This window comes from Pan troglodytes, chromosome 1, assembly GCF_028858775.2.
Source record: "Pan troglodytes isolate AG18354 chromosome 1, NHGRI_mPanTro3-v2.0_pri, whole genome shotgun sequence".
In the NCBI taxonomy this organism is placed as follows: domain Eukaryota; kingdom Metazoa; phylum Chordata; class Mammalia; order Primates; family Hominidae; genus Pan; species Pan troglodytes.
This window is the reverse complement of record NC_072398.2, coordinates 29,900,424-29,928,258: the sequence shown is the minus strand read 5'-3', so window position 1 is coordinate 29,928,258 and position 27,835 is coordinate 29,900,424. Positions and strand designations below refer to the sequence as shown.

At 33.1% G+C, this 27,835-nt stretch overlaps 1 protein-coding gene and 1 pseudogene across 31 annotated transcripts in view; one reads left to right on the top strand and one right to left on the bottom strand.

Annotated features, from left to right (window-relative positions):
- LYPLAL1 (lysophospholipase like 1) overlaps window positions 1-27,835 on the top strand; it is a 219,891-nt gene that overhangs the window by 11,361 nt on the left and 180,695 nt on the right. For 20 of the 31 annotated variants that reach the window (XR_010150114.1, XR_010149986.1, XR_010149943.1 and 17 more), the window contains 3 exon segments: window positions 7,885-8,054; window positions 25,006-25,121; window positions 25,966-26,226. Coding sequence is in view for 8 of the 31 variants with exons in the window: in NM_001246375.1 (NP_001233304.1) it covers window positions 7,885-8,054; window positions 25,006-25,121; window positions 25,966-26,202 (523 nt within the window). In the remaining 23 variants the exon portion in view is untranslated. 31 annotated transcript variants of the gene reach the window in all.
- On the bottom strand, window positions 14,647-17,729 carry LOC104004722 (beta-citrylglutamate synthase B-like; annotated as a pseudogene).

The following is a 27,835-nucleotide window of genomic DNA, read 5'->3' as shown; positions in this document are numbered from 1 at the left end:
AAGATGTTCATGATATTTCCTTTTAATGCTTTTATGATTTGTTGTTGATAACTTTTATTTCATTGCTGGTAATAATTTGTATATTTTCTCTTTTTTTTCGTGGTTCATCTTACCAAGAAGTTACCAATTGTATTAATCTTTTATAGAACCAGCTTTGGCTTTCTTATTTTCTCTCTTATTTGCTTTCTATTTCATTTATATCTATTCTTATATTTCTTATTTTCTTCTATTTACATTAAATCTATACATTTCTCACTAATCATTACTTTAGCTAAGTTCCACTAATTTTTTTCTTTCTTTTTATTTATGTTGAAATGTTTTCAAATCTAAATGGTCCCATTGCTGTGCTTGTATAACAGACCACCCCAAATAATAATAGTTTTGTTATGTTCACAAATTTTATGGGCTAAGAATTCAGAAGGGGGATGGTGGTTATGACTTGATCTGGGGCCTCTCCTATGGGAAAACTTGAAGATTGGTAATGACTCGTCGTGTGATTGCCAGGAACTGGAATCATCTGAAGGCTCACTCACATATATGGCATAATGCTGCATATTAACTGGGACCTGCCTTTGGTCTTATTACCGTAACACCTATGTGAGACCTCACCATGTAGTATCTTGGGCTTCCTGGCAGCATGGAGGCTGGATTCCAAGAGCAAGTGTCTAAAGAGAACCAGACCTAAAGACTTAGTGTTAACAGTAACATAGTACTCTTCCCTCATTAGTTAAAAGACTGCTTAGAATCAAGCAGAGAAAACATAGACTTCTGTTTCTTAATGAGGTGTCAGACAGAGTTACACTGTAAGAAGGGCATGTGGGATGGAAGGTATTTTTCTGGCCACTTATGGAAAATTTAGTTCTGGGACCTATATAACCCCATGGGACCTAAATAACCCATAAGTTCTGGGTCCTAAATAACCCATGAGTTATTTAGAAACATGTTGTTTCCAGATATTTGGAGCTATTCTAGATATTCTTATTACTGTTGATATCTAGTTTCATTTCATTATTATTAGAGAAAATATCCTGTATGATTTTCTTCTTTTGATATTCATTGGGACCTTTTTATGGCTTTGCATATGGTCTATCTTGGTGACTGTTACTGTGCATTTCTGCGTGTCGCGTTCTATAAATGTTAATGGTTCAAGGTATTTGAAAGCATTACACAAATTCTGTATATGCTTAGTGATTATTTTTCTAAGTTGTTCTATTAGTTACCAAGGGATGGGTATTAAAATCTCTAGCTATGATTGTAGATTGGTCTGTTTCTCCCTTTAGTTCTGTCAGTTTTCTCTTTATGTATTTTTAGGCTATATTATTAGGTGCATATTCATGTAGTAGTATTGTCTTTTTTATGGCTACTTTTATCTATAAAATGTTCCTTTTTAATTTGTGGTAATACTCTGAAGTGTACTGTGTTTAATAAAAATATAGTATACCTCAGCTTCCCTATGCTTACTGTTTACATGGCACTTCATTTTTCATCCTTTTACTTTCTTTTGATTAGAGCTGTATGGTATGTCTTTTTCCATTCTTTTGCTTTTAACCTACCTATATCATTGTATTTAAAGTGGATTTCTTATAGACAACACGTAGTTGGGCTTTGTTTTCATCTTTAACCAAACTGATAATTTGTCTTCTAAGTGATTTGTTTAAGCAATTTACATTTAATGTAACAATTAATATGCTTGAATTTAGGTCTACTGCTTTTCATTCCTCTGTTTCCCTTTCACACTTTCTATTGAATTATTCGTTTTTTAATACACCATTTTACTTTATTTTTTTTCTGATTGCCATAGGGATTATGATATACATAGCAAAGCTTTTTTACCTACTTAGAGTTCTTTGTTGTTTTTTTTTTCCTTGTAACTATATAGGTCCCTTTATCCCCATCTTGTGTATGTTATAGTTTTCATATGTATTTCGTCTGCATACATTGAAAACTGTATCAAACAAGGTTATAATTTTTGTTTTCAACAGTCAACCATATTTTAAACAGCTTAAGAGGAGAACAATAGTTTATTGTATATACTCAGTTGTGGTCTATTACAGCATATAAGTGTGTTTTGATTAAATTGTGAATTACCATTTTGATTATAAGGTATCCCTTTTCCTCAACTATATTTAATAGATGTTTTAAATCAGCTAAGGTAGGGGCATAGTCAGTAAAAGTCAGCAATTAGTTTGCTGTGTTGATTTAGATGGAAAATACTGCTTTTTTTTTTTCACTGTGGTAATTTGGACTCTTTAAATGAAGTACCCAATAAAGATTTTTATTTCTATGACATGCTTTAGCTATATTTACAATTAGAGATTTTCTTAGTTTGTGTTTATTATTAGAATTTCCATTTAAAAATAATTTTTAAGAAGCCATTTATGATTTATATGATAATATAGTTTCTTTTGGTGTTTTAAAAAATTCTAAAAGTAATAAGATTTGCGTAGTGCCTATACTTTTAGATTCACTGTTTTTCCACACAAAGTCCGTGTTTGTATTTTTCAGTAAATATGTATTCTAAAATAAACTAGGCACTTTTTATTTAGGCATAGTAAACCATGAATTCCTCTTTACTCCATCACTTAGAATTCCTATCTGAAGCATGATAGTAGGAGAGCCCTCTCCCGATAACAGTAGATCTGTACTACAAGTATGCTAGTAAGGAACCCTACTAAAAACAGCTATTTTGAAGAAATAATGTACTTCTTTGGTAAGTATTAGGTATGTTTAAATAGGTACTAGTATGGAAAAGTTTTCTTAGATATGATTTTTTAAAAAAGAAACAAAAATGGACTTTTCTACAAATCACAGTGTAGATTTTATAAGAGTTAAAGTCAAAATATATTTGGAGCAAAAATAAAATAATTTTAGACATTGTTATTTCTAGCTGGCACAAATTATTCCCAAGTGACACAAATGATTACTGAAATTTATTCAGCAAATATTTAGCATCTATTCTATGTCAGGCTTTGTTCTTAGCACTGGGTATGTATCTGTGGAAAGAATGAAGTCCCTGCTCTCAATGAGCTCATGTAGAGACAGAAAATAAAAGGGAAATTAAATGTAGTAATTTCAAATAGTGATAAATGGTATTAAGACTGGGGATAGAGAGTATATGTGTGTGTTGCAGGGTAAAAGGGAGGTATACTTTCAGTTGGAGAGTCAAAGAAGCTCCCCTGAGAAGGTGACACTTGAGCTGAGACCTAAATGAACAGTCGGAGCCCACCATGCAGAAATGTTGCAAAGAGCCCTCTAAGTAGTGGGGATATCAGATGCAAAGCCACTCAACTAATAGTAAGCTCGTACTATTTGAAGAAAAGGAAGTGACAAATGTGACTGGAACCTAGTGAAGGGTGGGAGAGAGAAGTGGTATGAAATGAGGATAAAGAGGAAGACTGGTGCCAATTTGTTAAAGGTTATGAATGAACTTTCGATTTTATGACTTTAAGGCAACACAGATCAAAAACAACTTGGTATCAAGCTGAATGTCAACTTTTTTTTTTTTTTAACCTTGGACATTTTATTCTAGCTTAATATTTTACCAATGTGTAATGAGTTGGTTGATTGATTAACTTAGGAACCACACAGATGTTCTTTGCCAAACATATTTATTTATTGTGGTAATGTCTGAGGAGTTTTATACCAGCTAATAAAGTGATTTATTTGAGGAAGAAGGTGAATGAGTATAACATATGTGATAGTTTTTAGCTGTTTAAAAAACAAACTTTTATATTTTATTTAAATGTTATTCTAACATTTTAGGAGATTTATACATTCTTGTTTATGATTTCTTAGCAAGAAAGTTCTAAATTATTTTTGTCTCGTTAAATTTTCTCAATTACTCCGTTTGAACAGAATTTTAATTTTCTTAGCTACCACATTAGTAACATACTTACATTGGGATTCTACTTCTACTGAGCATCTATCTCTAATTAAGGCATTGTCAAAGAAAAAAGTTAAGTGAATGCCACTTTTTTCCATTAATGGCTGAGTTCCCAGAATGATTCACATTTTAGCCTATGATATCATCCTTATTTAAGTATTTAGACAGACAAATAAACACAGAAATAGCAGAGTAAAATGAAGAGGGAAGTAGAACAATTCAGAAGGGTAATAGGCTCATTTGAATTTTAAAGTGAGTGTTATATTTTTGATATTTTGATTTAGAACTTCACTGTGATTTTAGTGACAGTTTGACTACAATTTGAGGTTTCATTTTGTCTGACAATGACTATTTGGAAAGCACCTACTCTCATTTTCAGAGTAATGAAAATGAGTAACTCAAAACTAGTTAAGAAGCTAGTTTTGAGAAGGGATTCTGGGAGGAGGAAGGTTTGAATGCTTTCTGCCTTCTCTCCCCTTCTGATTCCAATTTATCTACCTTTCTAGAGCCACACAGCTTCTGGGGTCAGAAGGCATATGGGGTTGTGAGATAATTTATGCTGTCTTGGAGTCCTAGTATAGAGGTGGTGCAAGATTTTATCTTTTCTGCAGCAGTTGAAAGCCTGGATAAAGAGCAATGAAGGAAAAGCTCAGTCTGTAAAAATCTGCCCTCCTCATAGGTTTATGTCATAAAATGTAATTCTCAGACAATAATGCAATATTAATTAGAATTCCAAAAGGATTTTTTAAGGATAATTATTTGAAAATAGTTTCAAGTTTACTAAATTTTTTGATAAATTTATTGGATAATCAAGAACAATAGATGCCTGAGAATAGCTAGGACAAGTATGAAAACACAGACTAGAGTAATGATAGGAGAGGGGAACTTACCTTACACAACTTCAAAATATGCTCTAAAACCACTATAATATGATTAACGTTATATACTAACTTAGTAATTAACTTAATAGATACTAAATAGAAACTAACTTAATAGATAAAGAGATTAGTGGAACAAAATAGAGCCTTTCTCAACTAAAGCTCTTCAGCTGAATCACAAGACATAGAAAATTATTTGAGTGACTGTTCCCCCGCCCACTGCATGTATGATATAGAACTAGCACCATTCTAGATGTATTAGAGGAAGTCAGTTCATTATATATAGCATATGTCTTACAGAAATCAGGGTTAGAGAGACTAGATAATGCAGAACTATAAAATATGTGGCAAAGATAAAATTTCACTGTTTGCTGAGAAGGGTGTCTTCCTCCTTTCCTCCCTTTCTCTCTCCTTCTTTTAATAGCACAAGCACAATTGACTATCATATGGGATAAAATGAATTTGAATCCTTAGGTTACTCCATGTATGAAATTCCCCCAAAATTCAAGGCTTAGGTGTAAAAATGAAAACAAAAGTCTTAAAAGAAAATCTGGGCTACTATATATAAAAAATGTATGGATTGGCAGGAGCTTCTTAAGCAAATCTAGAGACCCAGAAATTTAAATTTTTTTAAAAAAGACATTATATCAAATGTAGAGTCTTTTATCCAGTAAAAAAAAAAAAAACCCTTAAGTACATAATAACGTAATATCAATATTAAAAATAGACTTGGAAGAAAATACCTGAAATAAATGCAACAAATATTTGTCAATAATAGACAAAGTACTCTTTTAAACAAGAAAAAAATTGAAATGACAATAGGAAAAAATAATAGCAAATGACATCAGTCAGCAATTCCACTTATGTGGAGTTTTAGAACAAGCAAAAGAAATCAATATTGATAGACTCACTCAGTAGTTATTTGGGAAGGTTACGGGAGTTGCTCGTGAAGGGGCATGATGGAATTTTCCAAGGAAAAGGAATGTTCTGTATCATTGTGGAGATGGTGGTTGCATTGTAAAAAGTAATTGAACTATACACCTAAAATGTGTGTAGTTCAATGTAGTTTATATATGTAAATTATACCTCAATAAAGTTGGTTTTAAAACTTCAATTGATACTCTTAAATGGTAACATTTTAATGTGTGTCAGCACCTACTGCTATTACTGCTGTGGGCAAAAGGATATTTTCCTACCTTTCCTGTAGAAAGGTAAATTTTTACAACTTTTATGGAAGCGACTTTGAGACATCTATTAAGACAAAAATTGTACCTTTTAATCCAACCTGTTTCTTGACTCTTTTCCGTAGGAATAAAAGTTCCAGTAGATAAAAACATGTATGCATATGTTAATGAAGCATAGTTCTTAGTGGCTAAAGGCTGGGTACCAAATTAATCCCCATTATTAGGGGAATGGCTGATTAAATTGCAGAATATGCTTATCATAGGATATAATATAGCCATTAAAAGGGTAAGTTAGAACTGTAACTGATGAAAGGATTTCCATGAGATATTGTTGAAGGAAAAAAGCATGATGCACATAATAGAATCAGATAGACTACTTTATTTTTGAAAAGAAATAGTGTGCCAAGAAATAGCCTGTAAATATGCATATTTTAATTTATAAGAATAACATTGAAGGATATATTTCAGATCATTTACACAGTTTACCGAATGTAAAGGACAAGATGTGTGAGGGAGTTGGAGAGAAGAGGAGGAATGTAGAGATGGGTAAAAAATGAATAAGATTTACATGAAAAATATCTAAACAATGTATATATATATAATCTCATATTTAAAAAATTTTATGTATCTGCATAAACTTAGGGAAAACATTTAAGTTTTTATGTACTGACTTTCAGAGGTATTCATCATATCCATTTAAATTTTAGAAAATGTGTTACAAAGTAATGTTTATATGATTCTATTTGAGTAAATAAAAGATCCCCGTATATGAATTTTTGTTAAATTTTAGTCAGTTCAACTTTCTTGTTTCCAGGTTTTTTTTTTAGTTTCTCTGAGAAACTTTCCAAATATAACCTTGACGTTCAAGCTCCTTAAGTGGATGTCCATTTATTTTGGGGTGGTATGGTCAATATTGAAAAATGGTGTAATTTTTTCCCTTCCAGCACCACCCACTGGTCCTAAAGATTGTATGCATCCCAAGGCCAATGACAATTGAATATTTCTAGCTCCTTGAATATGCTGAGGTTCTACTTGGGTTTTTCACTAGAGAAGAAGTACAAAAGCATGTTCAGGTCTCACCTGTTGTCTTTTAGCCGTCTATTTTTGTTTTTCAATTTAGCTGCACATTTCATGCTTTTACTTTACTAACTTTGGTGGGTGACAGTATACAGCTAAATTTGAGATGGCAAAGTAGAGGAGGTATTGGTGTGGAAAGAATCCTGTGTCTGGGTTCATCAAAGGGAAATATTACTTGTCATTGGTTTAGAGTTCTTTCAAATTACTATAGGCACTTTTGTCACTGGCTATGTTTTCTTTGGCACTCTGTTTCTCATCATTACGTGAGGAGAAAGCAGGGCATGCCAAGGGATAAGGATTATCTTCTGTGCAACTCTTCCGTTTTTCATATTTGGAAAACATTTGTTCTCTGTGTTTATCTAAAATAGCCCCCATCCCGCTCTGTGTTTGCCCACAGAAATCTCTAAGGTTTTTTTTTGTTCCCCTTTCATTTACATCTACCAACATAATACTTGGAATACAGGACCCCCTTTACTCCATTACAGTTTGGAATATCTTGATGGTGTGTGTGCCTGTGCACGTATGTGTGTGTATTTTTTTTAACGAACATAGTATCCCAGAGCATGAATATACAATGAATGGATTAAGATTCACTGGTACTGTAACTGTTCTCCCTCTTAAAAGATGGAGGGAGTAGGTAAAGAGGATATGAACTGGCATTAGTAGATTTTAATGGATTAGATATAAGTATGGGATAGTTAATACAATATACATGAGCGTAGTTTTAATATGCATTTAACTTATAAAACTTAGAAGAAATTGAAATCATTTATTCAAAACACTATTATTTTGGTAATTAAAGCATCCATTTTCATATTCCCTTTTCTTTTCTTTTTATTTGGGGGGGGCGGTTGTTAAACAGATCATATACTCCTATGAAAGGAGGAATCTCCAATGTATGGTTTGACAGATTTAAAATAACCAATGACTGCCCAGAACACCTTGAATCAATTGATGTCATGTGTCAAGTGCTTACTGATTTGATTGATGAAGAAGTAAAAAGTGGCATCAAGAAGAACAGGATATTAATAGGTAAGACCTTTAAATGTTGGTAATTTATCACTGTTCACTTTTATCTAATTCTATACATCAAATCTTACTTGGAACATTATTTAGAAGCACTTGTATATCATTCGATGCATTCATAGTTTCAGATAAACTTTACATATTGAGGATTTCAAAGATATTAGAATTATAAACAGCAGCGCATGAAACTTTAATTGATTTTCTTTTTGAATAATAACGGATTTTGAAAATCTTGTGGCAGTTAAAATTTTTCTTCTAGTTTAATTTTCAGTTAAGAGATTATTCATTTCAATTTTTAAAACATTTTACTTCAGTTACCTTAACTCTTATGAATATAAGTTTAAACATCTATTGCCATTAAGATATACAGTCAAAATATACCACTACATTTATGAAAATTATAATCTTCAGAGTTAATCTCACAAGAATATTTATAAATTTTTGTTAGACTGTCTCTAGCAAGCCCTGTTCCTAAGGGAATATAAGTAGCTTTATATAGGCTCTTTATTCTGCTTAATACCTTTTTCTGTTTCTGTACTTAGCACATACATAAATTATTAAAATCTTTTTCTAATACATGCAAAAGTGAGATGGGGCATGTAGAATATGAATGGTACACGACATATTTTGGTGAAAGGGTTTTATTTCCAAATGTAACTATTTAACTTACAATGAGTTGTATTTAATGATGAAATTAAAAAGCAAATTAAGTATCCCCATTATGTTCTAAATAACATTAAAATGCACATTGAAATTCTTTATAGATGGGATTTGGGTAAACTAATAAACTTTCTTTGTGTTTATTGAAGTGCTGAACTGTCTGTTGAGTCATGAGAGACAACATGATATAATGGATAAAATCCATTCTATTCTGTCTTGGCGTTAGTTTCCACTTTGTTGAAAGCAGCGTGGCCTCTAGCATAATAACATCACCTTTCTGGTCCTTAATTTCCTCATTATGTTTAACTCTATATTTCTGTGTTTCCATGTTTAACGTTGATGTTTAACTCTAATAGAGATAAACATGGAGCATTATGGGAGGACTAGGAAGAGTGTAGGGAAGGGATTCCCAACTTAGTCTAGGGGATTATGAAGTAGTTAGAAGATAGAATTCCAAACATGTGAATCATGTATCATTCAGTCATCATTCAATCTTTAGCAAGTATTTTTTAAGTCCCCACTATGTGCTACGCATTATTATAGATGTTCACGGGGATGTGCAGATAAGTAAAGCAAGATCTATCTGCCTTACATATTTCTTACAACCTGAAAGGGCCAATGAGATTCTTAAAGTGGTAACTATAATGCCAGCCAGGCTGTGATGAGTGCTCTAATGTGGTATAACTAATAGCTTTTCAAAGCCAATGATAGTATATATTTCTTTTTATTTCCCAGAACCTATCACAATGCCTGGCACAGAGCAAATACTCAGGAAATCTATAACAAATAACATTACCCAATCAGTAAATTGTCAGTACTATAGGAATTGAGAGGAAGAAGTAGTCACATGCATTTGGGGCTGTAAGAGAAAGATTTAATAGAAAGATGGCAGTGGCATTTAAGATGCACAAATTATTAAAATTTTAACTATTACAGTGTAGAAGTCTAGGTAGAGGGAATGATTTGTACAGTAAAGTAGAAGTGGACAGAGTAATGCTTTTTGTTTTTGTCTGTCTGGACAGTAGTTGGCTGTAACAAAGTTTGTGTCTAACTAAAAAGTACCTGTTGACTCAGATAGCCACAGTAAGAGACTAGAACGTGATGGCATAGTGGTGACAAAAATGAGTTCAAATCTACAGTCCACCACTTCCTAGTTGGCTCACCACTTATTACCTACACTTAATTTTTGCTACCTAATCTGTAAAGTGGAAATAATAATATAATATCTGTTTACTGAGAGATGAACAAACTATTTGGTTTCTTCCAGACTCTCAGTAAATACTCTGTTCAGTTTTTAATCCTTTATTTTGTAGGTATAATAACATGTAATAATTGGTAAAGGATCATTAAATAATGTCTTCAAGTCATAAGAATTGTACTTTGAAAAACTAATTTGGCGGAAGGGGTAAGTAAAAGGATGAGAAGTCTGACATGGAGAAACCAGTATAATATAATGAAAGTCTGAAGTGGTGTGGTGGCAATAGGAAAAGAAAAGATCAGGATGAGAAATTGCTTTAAAAAATAAAAGTACATTCTTCATAAGCAAAAAAATAGATAAAAGGAGAAAATACTCTGAGTAGTACTCTTAATGAGTGTGTATTGAAGAGTTTATCACACTGAATGGTAACTGCTGTCCATTTGTCTCTTGCCCCATCTTCTCTCTTCCTTTCCCAGATCCGTTACTTTATCTAGTTCATCTTTGAGTACTAGAGATATTATGGATTTTCTGCAGTATATTACATTTTTAAAAATCCTAGTACAACAAAATCAAATCTTTTAAAAATTTTAATTTTATTTTAAGTTCCAGGATACATGTGCAGGACATGCAGGTTTGTTACATAGGTAAACATGTGTCATGGTGTTTTGCTATACCTATTAACCCATCACCTAGGTATTAAGACCTGTATTCATTAGCTGTTTATCCTGATGCTCTCCCTCTCACCGCCTCCCTGACAGGCCCCAGTGTGTGTTGTTTGCCTCTCTGTGTCCATGTGTTCTCATGGTTCAGCTTCCAACATGCAGTGTTTGGTTTTCTGTTCCTGTGTTAGTTTGCTGAGGATAATGGCTTCCAGCTCCATCCTTGTCCCTGCAAAAGACATGATCTTGTTCCTTTTTATGGCTGCATAGTATTCTATGGTGTATATGTACCACATTTTCTTTACCCAGTCTGTCATTGATGGGCATTTGGATTGATTCATGTCTGCTATTGTGAATACTGCTGCAGTGGACATATGTGTGCATGTATCTTTATAATAGAATGATTTATATTCCTTTGGGTATATACCCAGTAATGAAATTGCTGGGTCAGATGGTATTTCCGGTTCTAGGTCTTTGAGGAATTGCCACACTGTCTTCCACAATCCTTGAACTAATTAACATTTTCACCAACAGTGTAAGTGTTCCTGTTTCTTCACAGCCTTGCCAGCATATTAAAAATTCAAAATTCAGAAATTCTTGAATTTTTAATAATTGCCACTCAGACTGGTATGAGATGGCATCTCATTGTGATTTTGATTTGCAGCTCTCTAATGATAAGTGATGTTGAGCTTTTTTTCATATTTTTTGGCTGCATAAGTGTATTCTTTTGAGAAATGTCTGAAGAGTCATTTATGACAAACCCACAGCCAGTATCATACTGAATGGACCAAAGCTGTAACCATTCCCCTTGAAATCCAGCTCAAGACAAAGATGCTCTCTCTCACCACTTCTATTCAGCATAGTATTGGGAGTTCTGGCTGGGGCAATCAGGCAAGAAAAAGAAATAAAAAGTGTGTTCAAATAGGAAGAGAAGAAGTCAAACTGTGTCTATTTGCAAATGACATGATCCAATATCTAGAAAACTCTATCGTTTCAGCCCCAAAGCTTCTTAAGTGGATAAGCAACTTAAGCAAAGTCTCAGGATACAAAATCAATATGTAGAAATCACAAGCATTCCTATACACCAACAATAGGCAAGCAGAGAGCTAAATCGTGAATGAACTCCCATGCACAATTGCTACAAAGAGAATAAAATACTTAGGAATACAAAGGACCTCCTCAAGGAGAACTACAAACCACTGCTCAAGGAAATAAGAGAGGACATAAACAAATGGAGAAACATTCTATGCTCATGGATAGGAAGAATCAATATCATGAAAATGGCCATACTACCCGAAGTAATTTATAGATTCAATGCTATGCCCATTAAACTACCATTGACATTCTTCACAGAATTAGAAAAAACTACTTTAAAATTGGAACCAAAAAAGAGCCCATATAGCCAAGATAGTCCTAAGCAAAAAGGACAAAGGTGGAGGCATCATGCTACCCAACTTCAAACTATACTACAAGGCTACAGTAACCAAACAGCATGGTACTGGTACAAAAACAGACACATAGACCAATGGAACAGAATAGAGATCTCAGAAATAAGACCTCACATCTACAACCATCTGATCTTCAACAAATCTGACAAAAACAAACAGTGGGGAAAGGATTCCCTATTTAATAAATGGTGCTGAGTAAACTGGCTAGACATATGCAGAAAATTGAAACTGGACCCCTTACACCTTATACAAAAACTAACTCAAGATGGATTAAAGACTGAAATGTAAAACCAAAAATTATAAAAACCCTAGAAGTAAATCTAGGCAATACCATTCACAACATAGACACGGGCAAAGATTTTATGATGAAAATTTCAAAAGCAATAGCAACAAAAGCAGAAGTTGACAGATGGTATCTAATAAACTAAAGCACTTCTGCACAGCAAAAGAAGCTGTCATCAGAGTGAACAGACAGCCTACAGAATGGGAGAAAATTTTTGCGATCTATCCATCTGACCAAGGTCTAATATCCAGAATCTACAAGGAACTAAACAAATTTACAAAAAAAAGAAAACCCCATTAAAAGGTGGGCAAAGTACATGAACAGATGCTTCTCAAAGCAGAAACAAATCTTAAATGAAGTTAAACACACATATAAAAACAGTAGCAGGAGAGGTTACCTGTTTGAGCACCTATATTTTCTTAGAGGGAATCATGTCTTACCAGCCAGATTGCCCATAAACCTCAAAAAAAGTCACCTGGGAGAAAAATATAACACAAGACTTGATTTTGCAATGTCTGTAAGCCCCCTCAAACCCCAAACTTGGGGCTCACTGAATGAAGATAATTTGTTTTTCCATTTTCTTCTTGAGAAAAAGATGATTTTTAAAAATCAGTGCCTTTGATATATTTTCAAAGTCCGACAATGTGATTGATTAAATCAAGTCTCTTGTTGAATTTTTCTAATGCTCCAGGGTAGTTTTCTGATTGACAGCATATACAGAAGTATTTCAGCATTCATTGTAGAAAAGCTAGCAGAAATGACCAGTCAATTATAGGCACCAAAAAAGAAAAAAACTATTATTAAACATTTTAAGTAGAATAGCTTATAATATATGCATATATGTACATATTATATATGCTATATATAATCCAGTTTTCATGGGTGATATAAAAACTATCAGAAATGTTTTTAAAGTATAGTTTAGAATTACAATTTTGACATAAAAAATTTACAGTAATTAAGATTTTATCATGATTACACATTTGATATATTTTTTCTCATAATGGAAATGAAATTACATAAGTTATTAAATATTTATGAAAATAAATTTAACATTCACTTAAATATCTATTGCAGTTTCTTTTGGGTTCTTCCAGAATAATTTTTTCTTATTCTTTACCTTAATTTTTAAGGGTATTCAAGAAGATCTCCATGTTTATAAAATCTAAGTTAACCATTTCTCCCCTTTTCATTCTGATGTATAAGTTTACAGCCCAGAAATAGGTTGCTAAAGCTATGTTTTAATATTACGTGAATGCACAAAAGATGGTAAGTAAAATTAGAAGTGAACTAATTTCAGACATTTCCTATGATATAGTTGGTTAAGTTGAAAAAAAGCTACGTACATTTTTCCTGGTTCCCATACCCCACCAACACAAACTTGAGCTTTTCATCAAATACAGAGGTTGTTCTGTTTGTGTTTTTAAATGCATTTGTCTACTTACACATGACATGTAACTATTCAAAGTATATATATCATAATATATGTGGCAACCAGAAGGTCTATACGTGAACATATGAATGATGATTTAATTAAGCAGTTCTCTTCCCCATTTATTTCTCAATACCAAGTAGTATGCGTACTCCAAAGTATGGTCATTCAGTGAAAAAAAGCATTTAGTATTTCTTTCTGTTAATGAGTTGGAGGTACTAATATATGTATGTGAGTCCCTCAGTTACCCTGTGCAAGACAAATTCTTTTAGGTATGATTAGAATATCCGAAGATAAGTTAGAAACTCCTCTTTTGTATCTTTTTTATGAGGTGAAATGAGATCCTGTACAGACAAGAAGTATTATTCTGTTCATGAATAATCAACCTTTCAATCAATTTTAATATTATTTAAGTGTATGGAAAAAAATTTTATAACACTTCTTTTTAAAATGGGGAAAAATTGCACAAGTAAGCATGATCAAACCTCTCTTAAAGCTGGTTAATACTGATCTTTTTTTTTTTTTGGAGACAGAGTCTCGCTCTGTGGCCCGCCCAAGCTGGAGTGCAGTGGAAAGATCTCGGCTCACTGCAACCTCCGCCTCCTGGGTTCAAGCAATTCTCCTGTCTCAGCCTCCCAAGTAGCTGGGACTACAGGCACACGCCACCACGCCCGGCTAATTTTTTTTTTCTTTTTTTTTTTTGAGATGGAGTCTCACTCTGTTGCCCAGGCTAGAGTGCAGTGGCATGATCTTGGCTCACTGCAAGCTCCGCCTCCTGGGTTCACGCCATTCTCCTGCCTCAGCCTCCCGAGTAGCTGGGACTACAGGCGCCCGCCACCACGCCCGGCTAATTTTTTGTATTTTTGTGGAGACGGGGTTTCACCGTGTTGCCCAGGCTGGTCTCGAATATTATTGCCTTCAAGTGTCCAAGAAATTAAATTTAAGGTCCATCTGAAGGAAAATAGCAAATTTCACTGGCCTCACAGAGAAGGAGCCATCATCTTTCATCAAGAGATGAGTGCCACACACATCCATCCCCAGGATATTAGACACCTGGACAGCTAGCTGCTTCCTTTGTTCACTCAGTGAGCCCATTATCCCCACACCACCTAGTGAGCAGTTGCTTTGCATCCTTCCATCTATTGAACAACGTAACATGGTGCCAACCATACAGCCTCCCATGACAATGGAACATATATCCTGTCCCTGAAACTCTTCTACATGCTTCTGGAATTGGTATAGAGCTTCATGATGAATAAGATGGCTTAGATCAGCCAAATAAATGGTGCTTATCTCGAGCCAAGAAAACAGCTTTACCTCTATGACCCCATGCATTCTTCACTACCATTTGTAGCTCCAGTACTTCTGTTTCATCAGTCATTTTAGCAAAATTTTTATAGCCATCATAAGAAAAAGTATCTGACAGAGGAACACCATGGCCAACCAACTCTTGAAATGCCCACCACTTATTAGCACATTTCAGGATGGTTTGAGGTCAGTTCATCAACTGGTATTCCATCTTCTCTAGATGGTGCAAAACATTGATATCACCCAAGGGTTGGACTGTCACTGCCACCACGTGGGATAAGCAGTTGATCCGTAGACCTGCTTTGCTTGTTGGATTGTTGATACCACATCATCCATCACCACAACCCTTGGCCTTCACAGCATTTGGCCTTCAGTGCTCACAAGATCTCTTTTGGGGGTAGTGTTCCTGATGCCACGATCTGTCAAAAACCACAACTTGGCAGCCAAAAGAGCTACACATCTTGATCTGCTTGCTCTTCCTTGCTTGGATTATTTCCTCTTCAGTATAAAGTTTATCACTTGATTATAGAAGATATTATAAAGAAGAGAGGAACAGCCAGGTGAAGAGATATATATGGCAAGGTCTGGAAGGGTCCTGAGGACAGGAGCTTCTGTCTCCCCGGAGTTGCCTCCTGGTACAAGGAAGCAGTCCACTAACCTGGAATCTCTGGATTTTCTTAAGGTCTGAGAGCCAATATGAATTTTGAATCTGACTTTATTTCATTTTAAAGCCAATGATTCTTACATTTAGCTGAACTTTTTTAAGATTCTTAATACGTATTATCAAACTCCTGTCACAAAAAAAGTGTACCAGTTGATACTTCCAACCATCTTTAGAAGAATTAGAACCTTATTACATTGATTAATATGGTCTTGAAAAAATTTTTCTCAAAATAAGTACACAGGAAGTGGTAACTAATTTTAATTTGTGCTTAATTTGTTATTTTCAATTCCATTATAGTTTGACATAAAAAAACTTTTAAAATCTTTTATAATTTATTTGAAATAATTTCTGAGTTTAAGTTTTCTCATTAGAACGTGGGTGAATATAAAATAAATTTTCTACTGGTTTTTCTAGTGTTGCTTTTTTTTTTACACTGAATTATTTGACTCATCTGGAGTTTATTTTTGTTTCTTTCTACCATATAATGGAAGACTATTTTCTGAAGTACCAAGAGAACCTTGTTAAAAGACAGTCTTATTTATAATTCTAAAGCAACAGTTATATGGTCAGTATTTTGTTAAGCCTCTTTTGGGTTTATGAGAATAAAATTTCTTTTTGGAAGATATGTTGACTTATGAAATTATAAAATCTAAGATTTATTAATTTCATATTATAATATATAATATACCAAATTAAAGTGGGGGTAAAAACATTTTTTGTGAGATGAGCTAATTAATGTCTATAAAGCCTCTTTTTTCTACATTGAGATACAGAAAGAGACCACAAAAGTGCAAAGGCAGTCATGTTTGTTTTTGTTAACTGTATAGTTCTTTAACCAGCCAGTGAAAATAAATCTTCACTAAGTTTTATGGAATTATACACATGCCACAAAACACACGTTTCTTGACCTCTTATACTGTGACAAAACATTAGTCCTATTACCCCACTTTTCATATGCTGGATTCTTCACATACATTAGTTATTGATTCATAGAGCAAATAATATTCAAGTCTTTTGTTGCAGTTTTTTGTTGTGGTGGTTGTTTATCTTAGTGATCTAGCTGAACTTCTCATGTATGTATTCCCTGAGTTAGAAACATCATAATTACAAATGCCCTTAAGCTGACATCATATAACATAGTTAAGAACTTGGGCTCTAGACTCAGAGTGCTGAGTTCTAATCCTATATTCCCCACTTTGTAGGTGTCCAGTCTCCTTATTCTCTGTGTCTTGGATGATGGTAATAATACCTACCTTTTAGAGTTGTGGTAGTTGAACTAGTCAGTTCATGTGAAATACAAATGTGTCTGACATGTAATGTTGAAAAAGTTTTCTTGCCATTATTACATACTTCATACCACCCATCCTATTGTCACCTGGATAGCAAAAGGCCACACTGGAACAGTGGTACCACTTGGAGACTTACAGGTACCTTAGTTGTTTCTTCCCTACCAGCTGCTTACTTTTTCCTCAGTAGTATATGAGCTCTGCTTCCCTCTTTCTTTTTCATTGCTCCTAGATTAAACAAGAGTTACTGTTTAGTATTTTTCTACTAGCTTTTATACTTTTGTACAGTGTCTATTAGGGTACATTTAAGTTGTTAGGTCAGATTTAAGTGCTATTCATAACGTTTTAATGAAGGAGGGATTCAGTGGGAAATAAAAGAAAAATGCATTTGAGATTCCAAACAATTTTTATTAAGCACACACAACCCATAGTGAGGAATGAAGTTAGGTAATTTTTTTTTGAAACAGGGTCTTGCTGTGTTGCCCAGGCTGAAGTGCAGTGGCGTGATCATAGCTCACTGCAACCTAAACTCCTGGACTCAGTGATCCTCCTGCATCAGCCTCTTGAATTGTTAGGATGATAGGCACTTGCCACCATGCCTGGCTGTTTTTTTTTTTTGTTTGCTTGTTTTATGTAGAGATGGAGTCTCTCTATGTTGCCCAGGCTGGTCTCAAACTCCTGACCTCAAGTGATCTTCTGCTTCAGTCTCCCAGAGTGTTGGTATTATACCTGTGAACCACCATGTCTGGCCCAGGCTAGGTTTCTTTTAAAAATGAATTATAATGGGAAAAACTAGCAAAATGTAAGATTGGAAAAGAAATACGAAGGTGATAGGTTCAAAAGTTGTTAACCTTATTTATTTTGTTTAATAATCTGTTCAGATTTCTGATTTAATGTAAGACAGTATGTCCTAATGGGACCCAATCTCTGAGAGTGTAGTTGTGTTTGTGTAACTTTATAAAACAAAACTACTCTCTGTATTTGATGTAGATAGGAGCCCATTCTTTGCGGTTTTATTTGATTAGTGGTACTTTGTTATGTTGAACTCAGTTTTACAAACCTTTTTTTTTTTTTTTTTTACAGTATATGATCTTCTACCTTTTCTAGGTAGTGTGTCTAGCTTGGACAGGTCAAAAATGATACTTCTCACTAAATTTTATTTTCAAATTGTCAATAAAATGTTATGTGCTGGAGTATAAAAGAAACTGAGAAATTTACAGTCTAGTAAGGCAGAGAGGGAAGTAAAGTATTCTAATACTGTACAGGTATTATTGAAGAACAATGTCGAAGGTATAGTGTAAGCAGCAAGGAGAGAAGTAAATCTTTCTGGGAGTTGGGAACTGCTTTGTTGAAGTGGCAACTGAGTCTTAAAGAATAATTGAGAATGTGACTGGTAAACAAGGAGAGAAACATGTTCATGAAAGAAAGCAAGGGACACATTAAATCCTTCCAGGAAATAGTTTGGTGTACATCCCAAATCCTAGTATCATTGAATTATATACAGGGAGTGAATGATGTGATCAAATGGGCATTTTAGAAAGATTATGCTGACAACTCTGGAGGGCTGACTAGTCAGTGTGAAGGTCAGAAAAACAGCAAGAAAGCAAATGCAATAGATCTAGTAGAATGATGAAATGCTAAACTGACACACTATTTTAAGACTTCAGGAATACCAGGATGAGTAAAACTACATTTAAAATTTTAATCATCTATGGGGTTTAGCTATGAAAATTTTTTGTTTTCTAAGCTTTCTGCAATGGATATGCACTGCTTTCTTAATAGAAAAAATAGTAAACTTTGTTAAGATAGGGAGAACTCAGCAAAAGGCTCATTACAGGGGATGTTCAATTAAAGGGGGTTCCTTGGAGACATTCATGGATCCTCACTCTGCACATTAGGAATATAAGAAAAATGTTGATTTTTTAAAATTTCTTTTTGTATATTTATGTTTCATATGATTCTACCAGACATTAAGATAAAACTTAGGGAAAACAGGCAATAGAATAGTGACTTTTAAATTACTTTTCGAAAGTTGGCAGTATAGTCATTGACAGAACCAGGATTCAAATTCTGTATTCTGAGAAAATTATTAATAATAGATTGTCCTGCCTTCTTCTGGCTTTATTAACATATTAACAGTGTCCAGTGTGCAGAATATAAGCATTTTATTGTCAGTACATTCTCCATCATTATTAAAGCCTGTCTTGAACTCTTCATTTCCTTCTAGTTTGTTTCTGTCTAAGACAGGAAACTGGAGAAAGGTATATCATTTTTCCCTTGTGTATTGTTGTGCTTAGAAAGTACATATGGTAGAGATAGCTTTAAATTAATTGACATCTATATTGCACTGGATAGTTTTAAAATTGCCATTACATGTCAGTGTTTTATATTTAGGTAATGTTTTAAGTTCTGAAGTTGTTTTTATATACATTAGATCTGCTGGGCCTTGCAGTAGGTAAAAGTAAAGTAGGATATAATTATTTTCATTTCAGAGGTGAAGAAACTAAAATTCAAAGTGTTCCTGGCTAATACAGAGTTGGGCCTAGAACCCGGGTCCCCATAATACCTTCCTTTATTGGCCACTAGGTGGTGATAATTCGTTGTTAAGAGAGAATACTGTTATAATTTAGGCTTAACTTAGATCTAGGATGTATAGAACCTGACAATTGATATGAATAGATGTATCAGAATTTTGATAATATAAGCATATTATCAGAATTTTGAAGCAGAGAGAATCAAGTCTTTCTGGAACTACACTGGAGTAATTTACGTGGATGATCTAAATATCCATCATGACAGGAATGGTTAAGGGAATGATGGCCTATTAATAGAATTGAGTATTATGTAACCATTAAGTACTACATGCACACACACATAAAAAGCACTCAGTAAGTATGTGTTCAATTAAAAATAATTATAAAATTTTGTAATTCTGTAGAAAGACTTTCAAATTAGTATTACATGAAAAAAATAAGATACATTGAACATGTAGAGTTAGTTTAACTGTAAAAATGAAATTTAAGAGAACATGTCAAAATTCTGTACAGTACAAAATATTGTAAAATTTTGTACAAGAAACTTTTGTACAAGAAACATTTTGTACAATGGGTGTATATTAATTTTGCAATAAGATTAAAAATAAAAATAAATGAAGGGATAGTTAGAATTCCCAAGATGAAGTCTAGCATCAAAATTTCCAGCCTGCCTTTTTCTGAACTTGTACACGTTTTCTCTATAGCCCAGCTGGGAGCTAAAACTTCAGAATGATAGCATTCTTCTACTTTCTTTGAACATATATGTATTTTAATTAAACATTTTATGTTTCTTCAACAACTAGTAGGACTTTAAAGGCTCTGGACTGTTGTTCTAACAGTTTTCCATAGAGGAAAATAAATATTTTGTTTATCCCACAAGTTTTGTATGAGAGGAGATATACAAATAAATGTAATAGTCATAATTTCTGTATTCCCAAATCTGAAGAATAATTATAATAGTATACCAGTTAAATGGAAGAGGTGTTGAAATTTAGAATGGTAATGGACTTTATTGCATGTTTAAAGTTCTTTTCAGTTGATAGCACACTTTAAGTGGATTTTTTAAAGGATTTTACTTTCAGATTGATTATCTTAATGTTCCTAATATAGTCTTTTTATAGATTGTTTCTGTTTTATTTTATATAAAGAGTTCATAAAGCCAGGTTTATTATTTTTTAACATGTTTTATTCAGCTTGTTAATCTTAAGTGTATGTTGAAATGTTAACTCTTGACATTTTAAATACTTTGCCAGCAACCGTAAATACCCGTTATAACCATTACCTACAATGGATTTACTATTTTCGTATTTACTTATTGAACAGTAGATTTTATATCATTTTTTAGACTCTTAGGTGGAAAATTGAATTCAAATAACTAGTTCTTTGTGTTAAATTTTCTTCTGTTAGGAAAAAATACACAAAGTCCCTTTTCACAGTAGTGTCCTATGCTAAAGGTCATTGCATTGTCAAAGACGGCTAGTGAGGAGTTGCAGATTACCTCACAAAATCATAAATGGGAAAGGGACTTAGATTAAATCTTAAAATAATAATATTTCAATGAGTATATTTTTCTTCATTGTAACTTAAGAGAATTAAACATGAAGTTAAATGTCTGCAGGATGCATTTATGTGTATTCATAATGACATTTTATGTGCGGGTAAATGTTTTCTTTCTCTTTTTTTTTTTTAAGTTGTTACCATCAAAAGGCTCTGAAACTACATAAAGTGATTACATTCCCTGGTCAACAAAAATGAAGTGTTTGTCACTTCATATGTAAAATTTTCTTGATAGTTATGCTTTTAAAATCTCTTTTTAATGTAAGTTTTTGCCTACTAATCTTTTATTTACATTTTATCTTTTAATGATCTTTATCTTAGCCTCAAAATTATCTATGAAATACTAATTTTATTTTTGCTTCATTTATAAATTTTGAAGCTTTTTTCAATCATTCGTACAGCTTAGATGATCTAGAACTATGGTAGCCACTAGCTACATGTGGCTCTTTAGTTAAATAAAATATAGAATTGGTTCCTTGGTCACACTTGCATATTTCAAATATTAATTAGTTACATTTGGCAGACACATAATTCAGGCTCTTGAATTTCTCAGAAAAAAATAATAAATTTGCTCCTGCAGCCTTGTTATCTATCGCGTGTGGATTTTTCTTTAAATGGTGACCATATTTTAACTTTTTGTTTTTCCCCATTTTACTTAATTTTGAATTATTTGCCACACAGCTGTGATTCTCAGACATCTGATTTATGGCATAAGAGCTTTTAAAAATTAGACATATGCAGTGAGATTTTGTTAGTGGGTCTGGGATTGGGTCTAAAATCTTTAAGAGGTCAGATTAGGAATGATGGGCTTGGAGCACACTAATCATTCATTCCTAGATTTTGTAGGTTTTTTTAAGCTTTACTTTTATATCAAATTAAATCACCAAAAACCTACATTTTCTGATGATAAATTTGTCTCCTTGCAGAGATATTGTTACTGAGTTACAGTTACATTGTTCATTTGTTTAATAAGTATAAGCACTTTCTGTGTGCCAGGCACTGTTGTAAGCATAGAGGGATACATTGATGAATAAAACACAAAAATCCCAGCTCCCATCATTAAATTCTAGTGAAAGTTAAGTCTTTATGTCCCAGAATTTTATGAGAAGAATCAGCAACAGAAGTGGCAGTATGTAGAATGTCTGATTTTGAATTTTATGTTTAATAAAGATCCATTTAATAAATTCCATTAAGGAATTCAATGCTAAGAAAAATTTCTAGTATGACTTGTTATGATTCCTTCTGTTAAAGAATATTGCCTTGCTACAGAGAAACTGTTAAATGCCCAGTTGCACACGTAATTATTGCTCCCACCCTAACATCATGGTCTGTAAGTCTCTTTTTTTATTCTCCGTGTCTCACTCTTTGCTCAAATCCCATCTCTTCCTCTCTCACATTCTCTCCTATTTTAGAGATGTAGTTTTATTATTAACAGTGTGTTTGATTTTAAGCAACCCGAAATTCCTTTGTAAGTAAATGGGCTGTAAAGAACAGAGGGGAAATTGGAAGAGATGAAGGAAGTGAGTGTTTGGTAAGATCTATTCTGTGAACTTTTAGGAAAGCTAGAATTGTGTTCTGAGAGATAGGGATTCTTAAACTGAAAGTAGATTTCTGTATTTACAGTAACTGTACATTTTAAAAGCTCTCGCAATTTTAGTTTTTATAACTGATTAAGTATTTGTATTTAAAAGGTTGATGGAAAATCTAGAGATTAGTCCTTCTATCTTGTTTTACTATAAATGAAATCCAGCATTTTAAATAATTTACACAAAGACATTCAGCTTGGGAGTATCACAGGCAGGACTAGAACTAGTTTCCTTAATGTTGTCTCTTTGATAAGCTTAAGAGATATTTGTAAATTTTTTACTACTTTCATTAGAAACCCATACGGTTTCTAAAAATTCAGTTAAATTTTTATTGAGTTACTGCTATGTGCAAAGCACTATACTTACCACTGAGCGTGTAAAGTTGAAACTGACTCATTAGTATGCATGCACCACAGAGACACTTTGTTCAGCTAATCATAAGCACTCAATGAAAATATGATTATTGAAGAAAAACTGTTTCTTACCCTTAAGGGTTTCAAAATCTCAATAATTTATATTCAATAAATTAAATCGATAAGAATTTTATTTCAAAATGTCTTCGCTTTACAACCCTCATGATGTTATTAAAGAGAAAACTTCATAAGCAGAGAGAAATCTGTAACTAGAATTGTGGCAAAAAACGATAAAGTTGAGAATTTTTTCTGTGTACTTACAATAAATGTTTACCAGAAATACTAATTTTGTGTATTTACGTAAGCTGTTCATATCTAAATGGGACATGTCAAAGATTTATTAATGCACAAATTCATGGATAATGTAGCCCAGTGGCTTTTAACCTTTTGGAGAATCTAATGTACATTTGCAAATTTTACATACAGTGTTAAGATGCTTATGCTTTTTTCTCCCCCACCAAGCTCATTTATGAACTTCTAATTAGATGTATCTACATCTGGAGTTATTGGGGGTATTTTGAAAGAGCCTTTCAGGTGGCTCTTGTCCATGGTGGGCTACTGCTACAATAAGACCTTATTATTTCTTGCTGGTATGTTGAAAATCACAGATAACTTTTATTCATTATTTACATAGTGTGCCTTTTTAAAAAAATCTAAACTTTGCCAGACTGGTAATCTTCTCTCGGGTATTTGTGTTCTGAGTCCAAAATAATATTACCTGCCTATTCCAGATAAAGTAGTCCTATTTTAATAAATATCAAGGGATGGTAGAAAGTATATTAAATTCTATTGCAAAAGATCTGAATTCCACAATTACTATTAATAGTTTTATATTTAAAATAATATGTACCTAATCTTGGGCCTCAGTTCCCTCCATGTATAAAAGATTATTGTAGTAAATTCAAATTTATGGTCTCTTAAGAGCTCAGCTTTACACTTTGTTAAGTGAAATAAAGCAGCAGACTTGAAATTAGGAGATTTGAATTCTACTTCAAAGTATATTTTTGTATTTCTATGAGTGTGTGGCTACATGATTTACATTCTGTATTTTCTCATGGAATATAATGAGATGTCATTTAGCTTTCTCTCAAGCTTAGGAATGTCACACTGAGTCACCGACTTGTCGTCAGGCCTGGAATCACCATTCTCTCTGCTGCCGTCACCTCATAACAGCTATCTCCATATTCTTTGTTGGATGTGTTTCCTTCTCAAAGTTCCCCTGAACAGGAGGGTCTGTGTATTTTAATCTGCATATATCCAGTGACTGGCATAGAATTGGTACATTAAAGAGACAATAACAGTTTGACTAATTTTTTTTTCAAACTTTGGTTTTAAAAACTACATATAGGCATACATGTTTCATTTTTATTATATCACCATAAATTAGTTTCCAAAATAATATTGTAATCCAAAAATGTGTTAACTAGCTCCTCAAATTTTTTTTATCATTCTTAATTCAGAATTCACTAAGCATCTATTATATAGCAAACACCAGATACATAACTCCTTATGGAGCTCACAGCTTAGCAAGTAAGACAAAAAGGTGCAAATTATTAATTGTGTTGCAGTGTGAGGGTTTCTGTACGTGTAAACAAAATATAAGTAAATATTGAGAATTTAAGTAATGCTTGTAATATGACTAATTTTGAATTACGATAGATATTTTACTTGGTGAACATGATATATTTGTTTAATCCTAGCTCCTTGTAGAGCACAGCTCTCTTTACCAGTGGTGACATAGAGGGAACAGGGTTATTTATGTTATCGCAGGCCTTTGTCTGTGAAACTTAGAGTAGACGAAATTTCTTTTTAGCATTCTCTTTAAAGGTCTCCAGATATTTTTAAAATATGGAAAATTGTTATATATCATATCCTAAATTATTATTTTATGTATTCTACTTTTTCTTTTAAGTATGTTTTTGCTTTTAGGAGGATTCTCTATGGGAGGATGCATGGCAATGCATTTAGCATATAGAAATCATCAAGATGTGGCAGGAGTATTTGCTCTTTCTAGTTTTCTGAATAAAGCATCTGCTGTTTACCAGGTAAGTTCCAGATTTAAAAAAAAATGAAAAAAATATGAAATATATACATGTTAAAACTAAAGCAAAATCGGTAATAAAGCTGTAAAACACACACACAGTTGATGCACAGTTGATATGGATTGACCATTCCTGGAATTCATGGCCAAATGAGTCATAGTGATTAAATTCCAGCTGATCATTAATGTTTTGGAAATCCCCTGTACAAGAAATATTGTTAAGCAAAATGTCAAGGAGGAAAGGATAATCATGTGTGTGGTTGTGGGGGAGCATATATGTAAATTTTATACATATTAAAACTGCATGATGGTTATAGCTGGGTTTGCTTATTGCATCATGAACATAAAACAAAAATCAATTACATAGCACATACTTACTATGCAGCAATATCCTCATCTATGAATATGATGCAGCTTCAATTATAATGTTACAGCTTCAGTACCAGAAGTGGAAATGTTAAAGCAGATACAGAATAGAGAACTAAAATGTAATTGTCCCCTTGATTGTGCCTTAGCTCTGTACTCCTCCCTCCTTCCACATTGTGTGAAGAGGTCTGTCTTCCCAAGTCACTTAGTTTCTTTAGGAAATGCTTTGGCCATTTTTAAGACGTCCTCTATAGAATAAATGTAAGTGACACACAGTTACAAATTGAGTGATGCCAGGAACCAGCTAAGTCCCCAGGCCTGGCCCACCAATGTATACCTCAGACAGCACTCCCTCTGTCTTTTTTTTCCCATTAGTTATTGAAGCCTTGGTAAAATTGGAATTTTCCTGTTCTCTCTGATTTCTAAGAATGATCTTAAATGGAATTTCTTAAACTTTTCTGTCTTTATATCTTCTTCTCTAGGCTCTTCAGAAGAGTAATGGTGTACTTCCTGAATTATTTCAGTGTCATGGTACTGCAGATGAGTTAGTTCTTCATTCTTGGGCAGAAGAGACAAACTCAATGTTAAAATCTCTAGGAGTGACCACGAAGTTTCATAGTTTTCCAAATGTTTACCATGAGCTAAGCAAAACTGAGTTAGACATATTGAAGTTATGGATTCTTACAAAGCTGCCAGGAGAAATGGAAAAACAAAAATGAATGAATCAAGAGTGATTTGTTAATGTAAGTGTAATGTCTTTGTGAAAAGAGATTTTTACTGCCAAATTATAATGATAATTAAAATATTAAGAAATAACACTTTCCTGACTTTTTTATTATTAAAATGCTTATCACTGTAGACAGTAGCTAATCTTATTAATGAAAAACAATAGACAAACATCTGTGCATAATTTTTCAGACACAATTCTGTAAATATTTGGAAACCTTTTAAGTATTTAAACTTTTAAATTTTTGAAATAAAGTATTCTAAACTAATATAAATAAGGACAATGAAAAAACATGAAAGGACTTAGCATAGTGTTATTTTATCTTTTCTACAACTTTGTTTAAATTACCTTTCCAAAGATATTTGTGTTTATGTAATTTTCCACGGAATAACATTAATACTCTAGGTTTATAAACCGGTTTCGCATTATTTCATTTGATCATCACAAGAGCTTTGTGAAGTAAGCCGAGAAGTTGTTACTGGTATTTAATAATAGCAATAGAGGAGTTAAAGACTTTCCCACAGCTTGCAGGTCAAGACAAGAAATTCAGGTCTCCTAATTCTCAGTGGAGCTCTATTTCTGTTAACCCAAATTGCTGCTCTGTTTTAGGTCTCAATTTCATCTGTAAAATGATATTAATAGTACTTATCCCATTGGATTTTTGTTGAGATTTAAATAAATAGCCAAAAGCCAATACATAATAAACACTCAATAAAGATTAACCATAAGGAGAGTCATGATCTAGTTCCAGGAATACATTGTTAGATGACTGAAAAATTGTATTACTTCAATGAAAATACTATAAATAATAACATTTTCATATATTAGTTGGTTCTCATGCATACATAATCTAATTTTATTTGATCCTCACAACTTTTTTATTAAGTATACATTATCCCTATTTGTATAAATAGAATCATACAATACCTGCCTGCTTTCATTCAACAAAATTATCATGAGATTTTTCCATGTTGTGTACATCAATAGTTCATCTATTTTATTGCTCAGTAATATTCCATTGTGTGGATGTATCACTATTTGTTTACACATTCACCACTGATATATAAGTTGCTTCCAGTGTGAGGCTGTTATAAATAAAGCTGCTATGAATATTCATGTAAGAGTCTCTGCATCGACCTATGTTATTTTTCTTTGGTAAATAAGTAGGAGTAGAATGGCTGGGTTATATTTTAGGCATACTTATAACCTTCCAAGAAATAGCCAACTCTTTGAGAAAATAGTTGTGCCATTTTACATTCTAGCAGCAGTGTATGAGAGTAGTATTGCTCCAGATCCTTGCCAACACTCATTATGACTCCTTTACCCATTCAGTAAGTATATGGTAGTAATATATTGTGGCTTAATTTACATTTTCTAAATGAATGTGTTAATTTTTATATGCTGATTAACAGTGTCTCAGCACTATTTGGTGAAACAACTATCATCCATGGCAATATTTTTGCACCTTTGTCAAAATTCAGCTAGATCTTGCCTTTGTGGATCTGTTTCTGGGTTCTGTCTTCTGTTCCATTGATTTATGTATCCATCCTTCAACCAGCATCACATAGTCTTAATTACTATAACTGTATAAGTCTTGAAATCAGGTAGAGTAAGTCCTCTCAGTT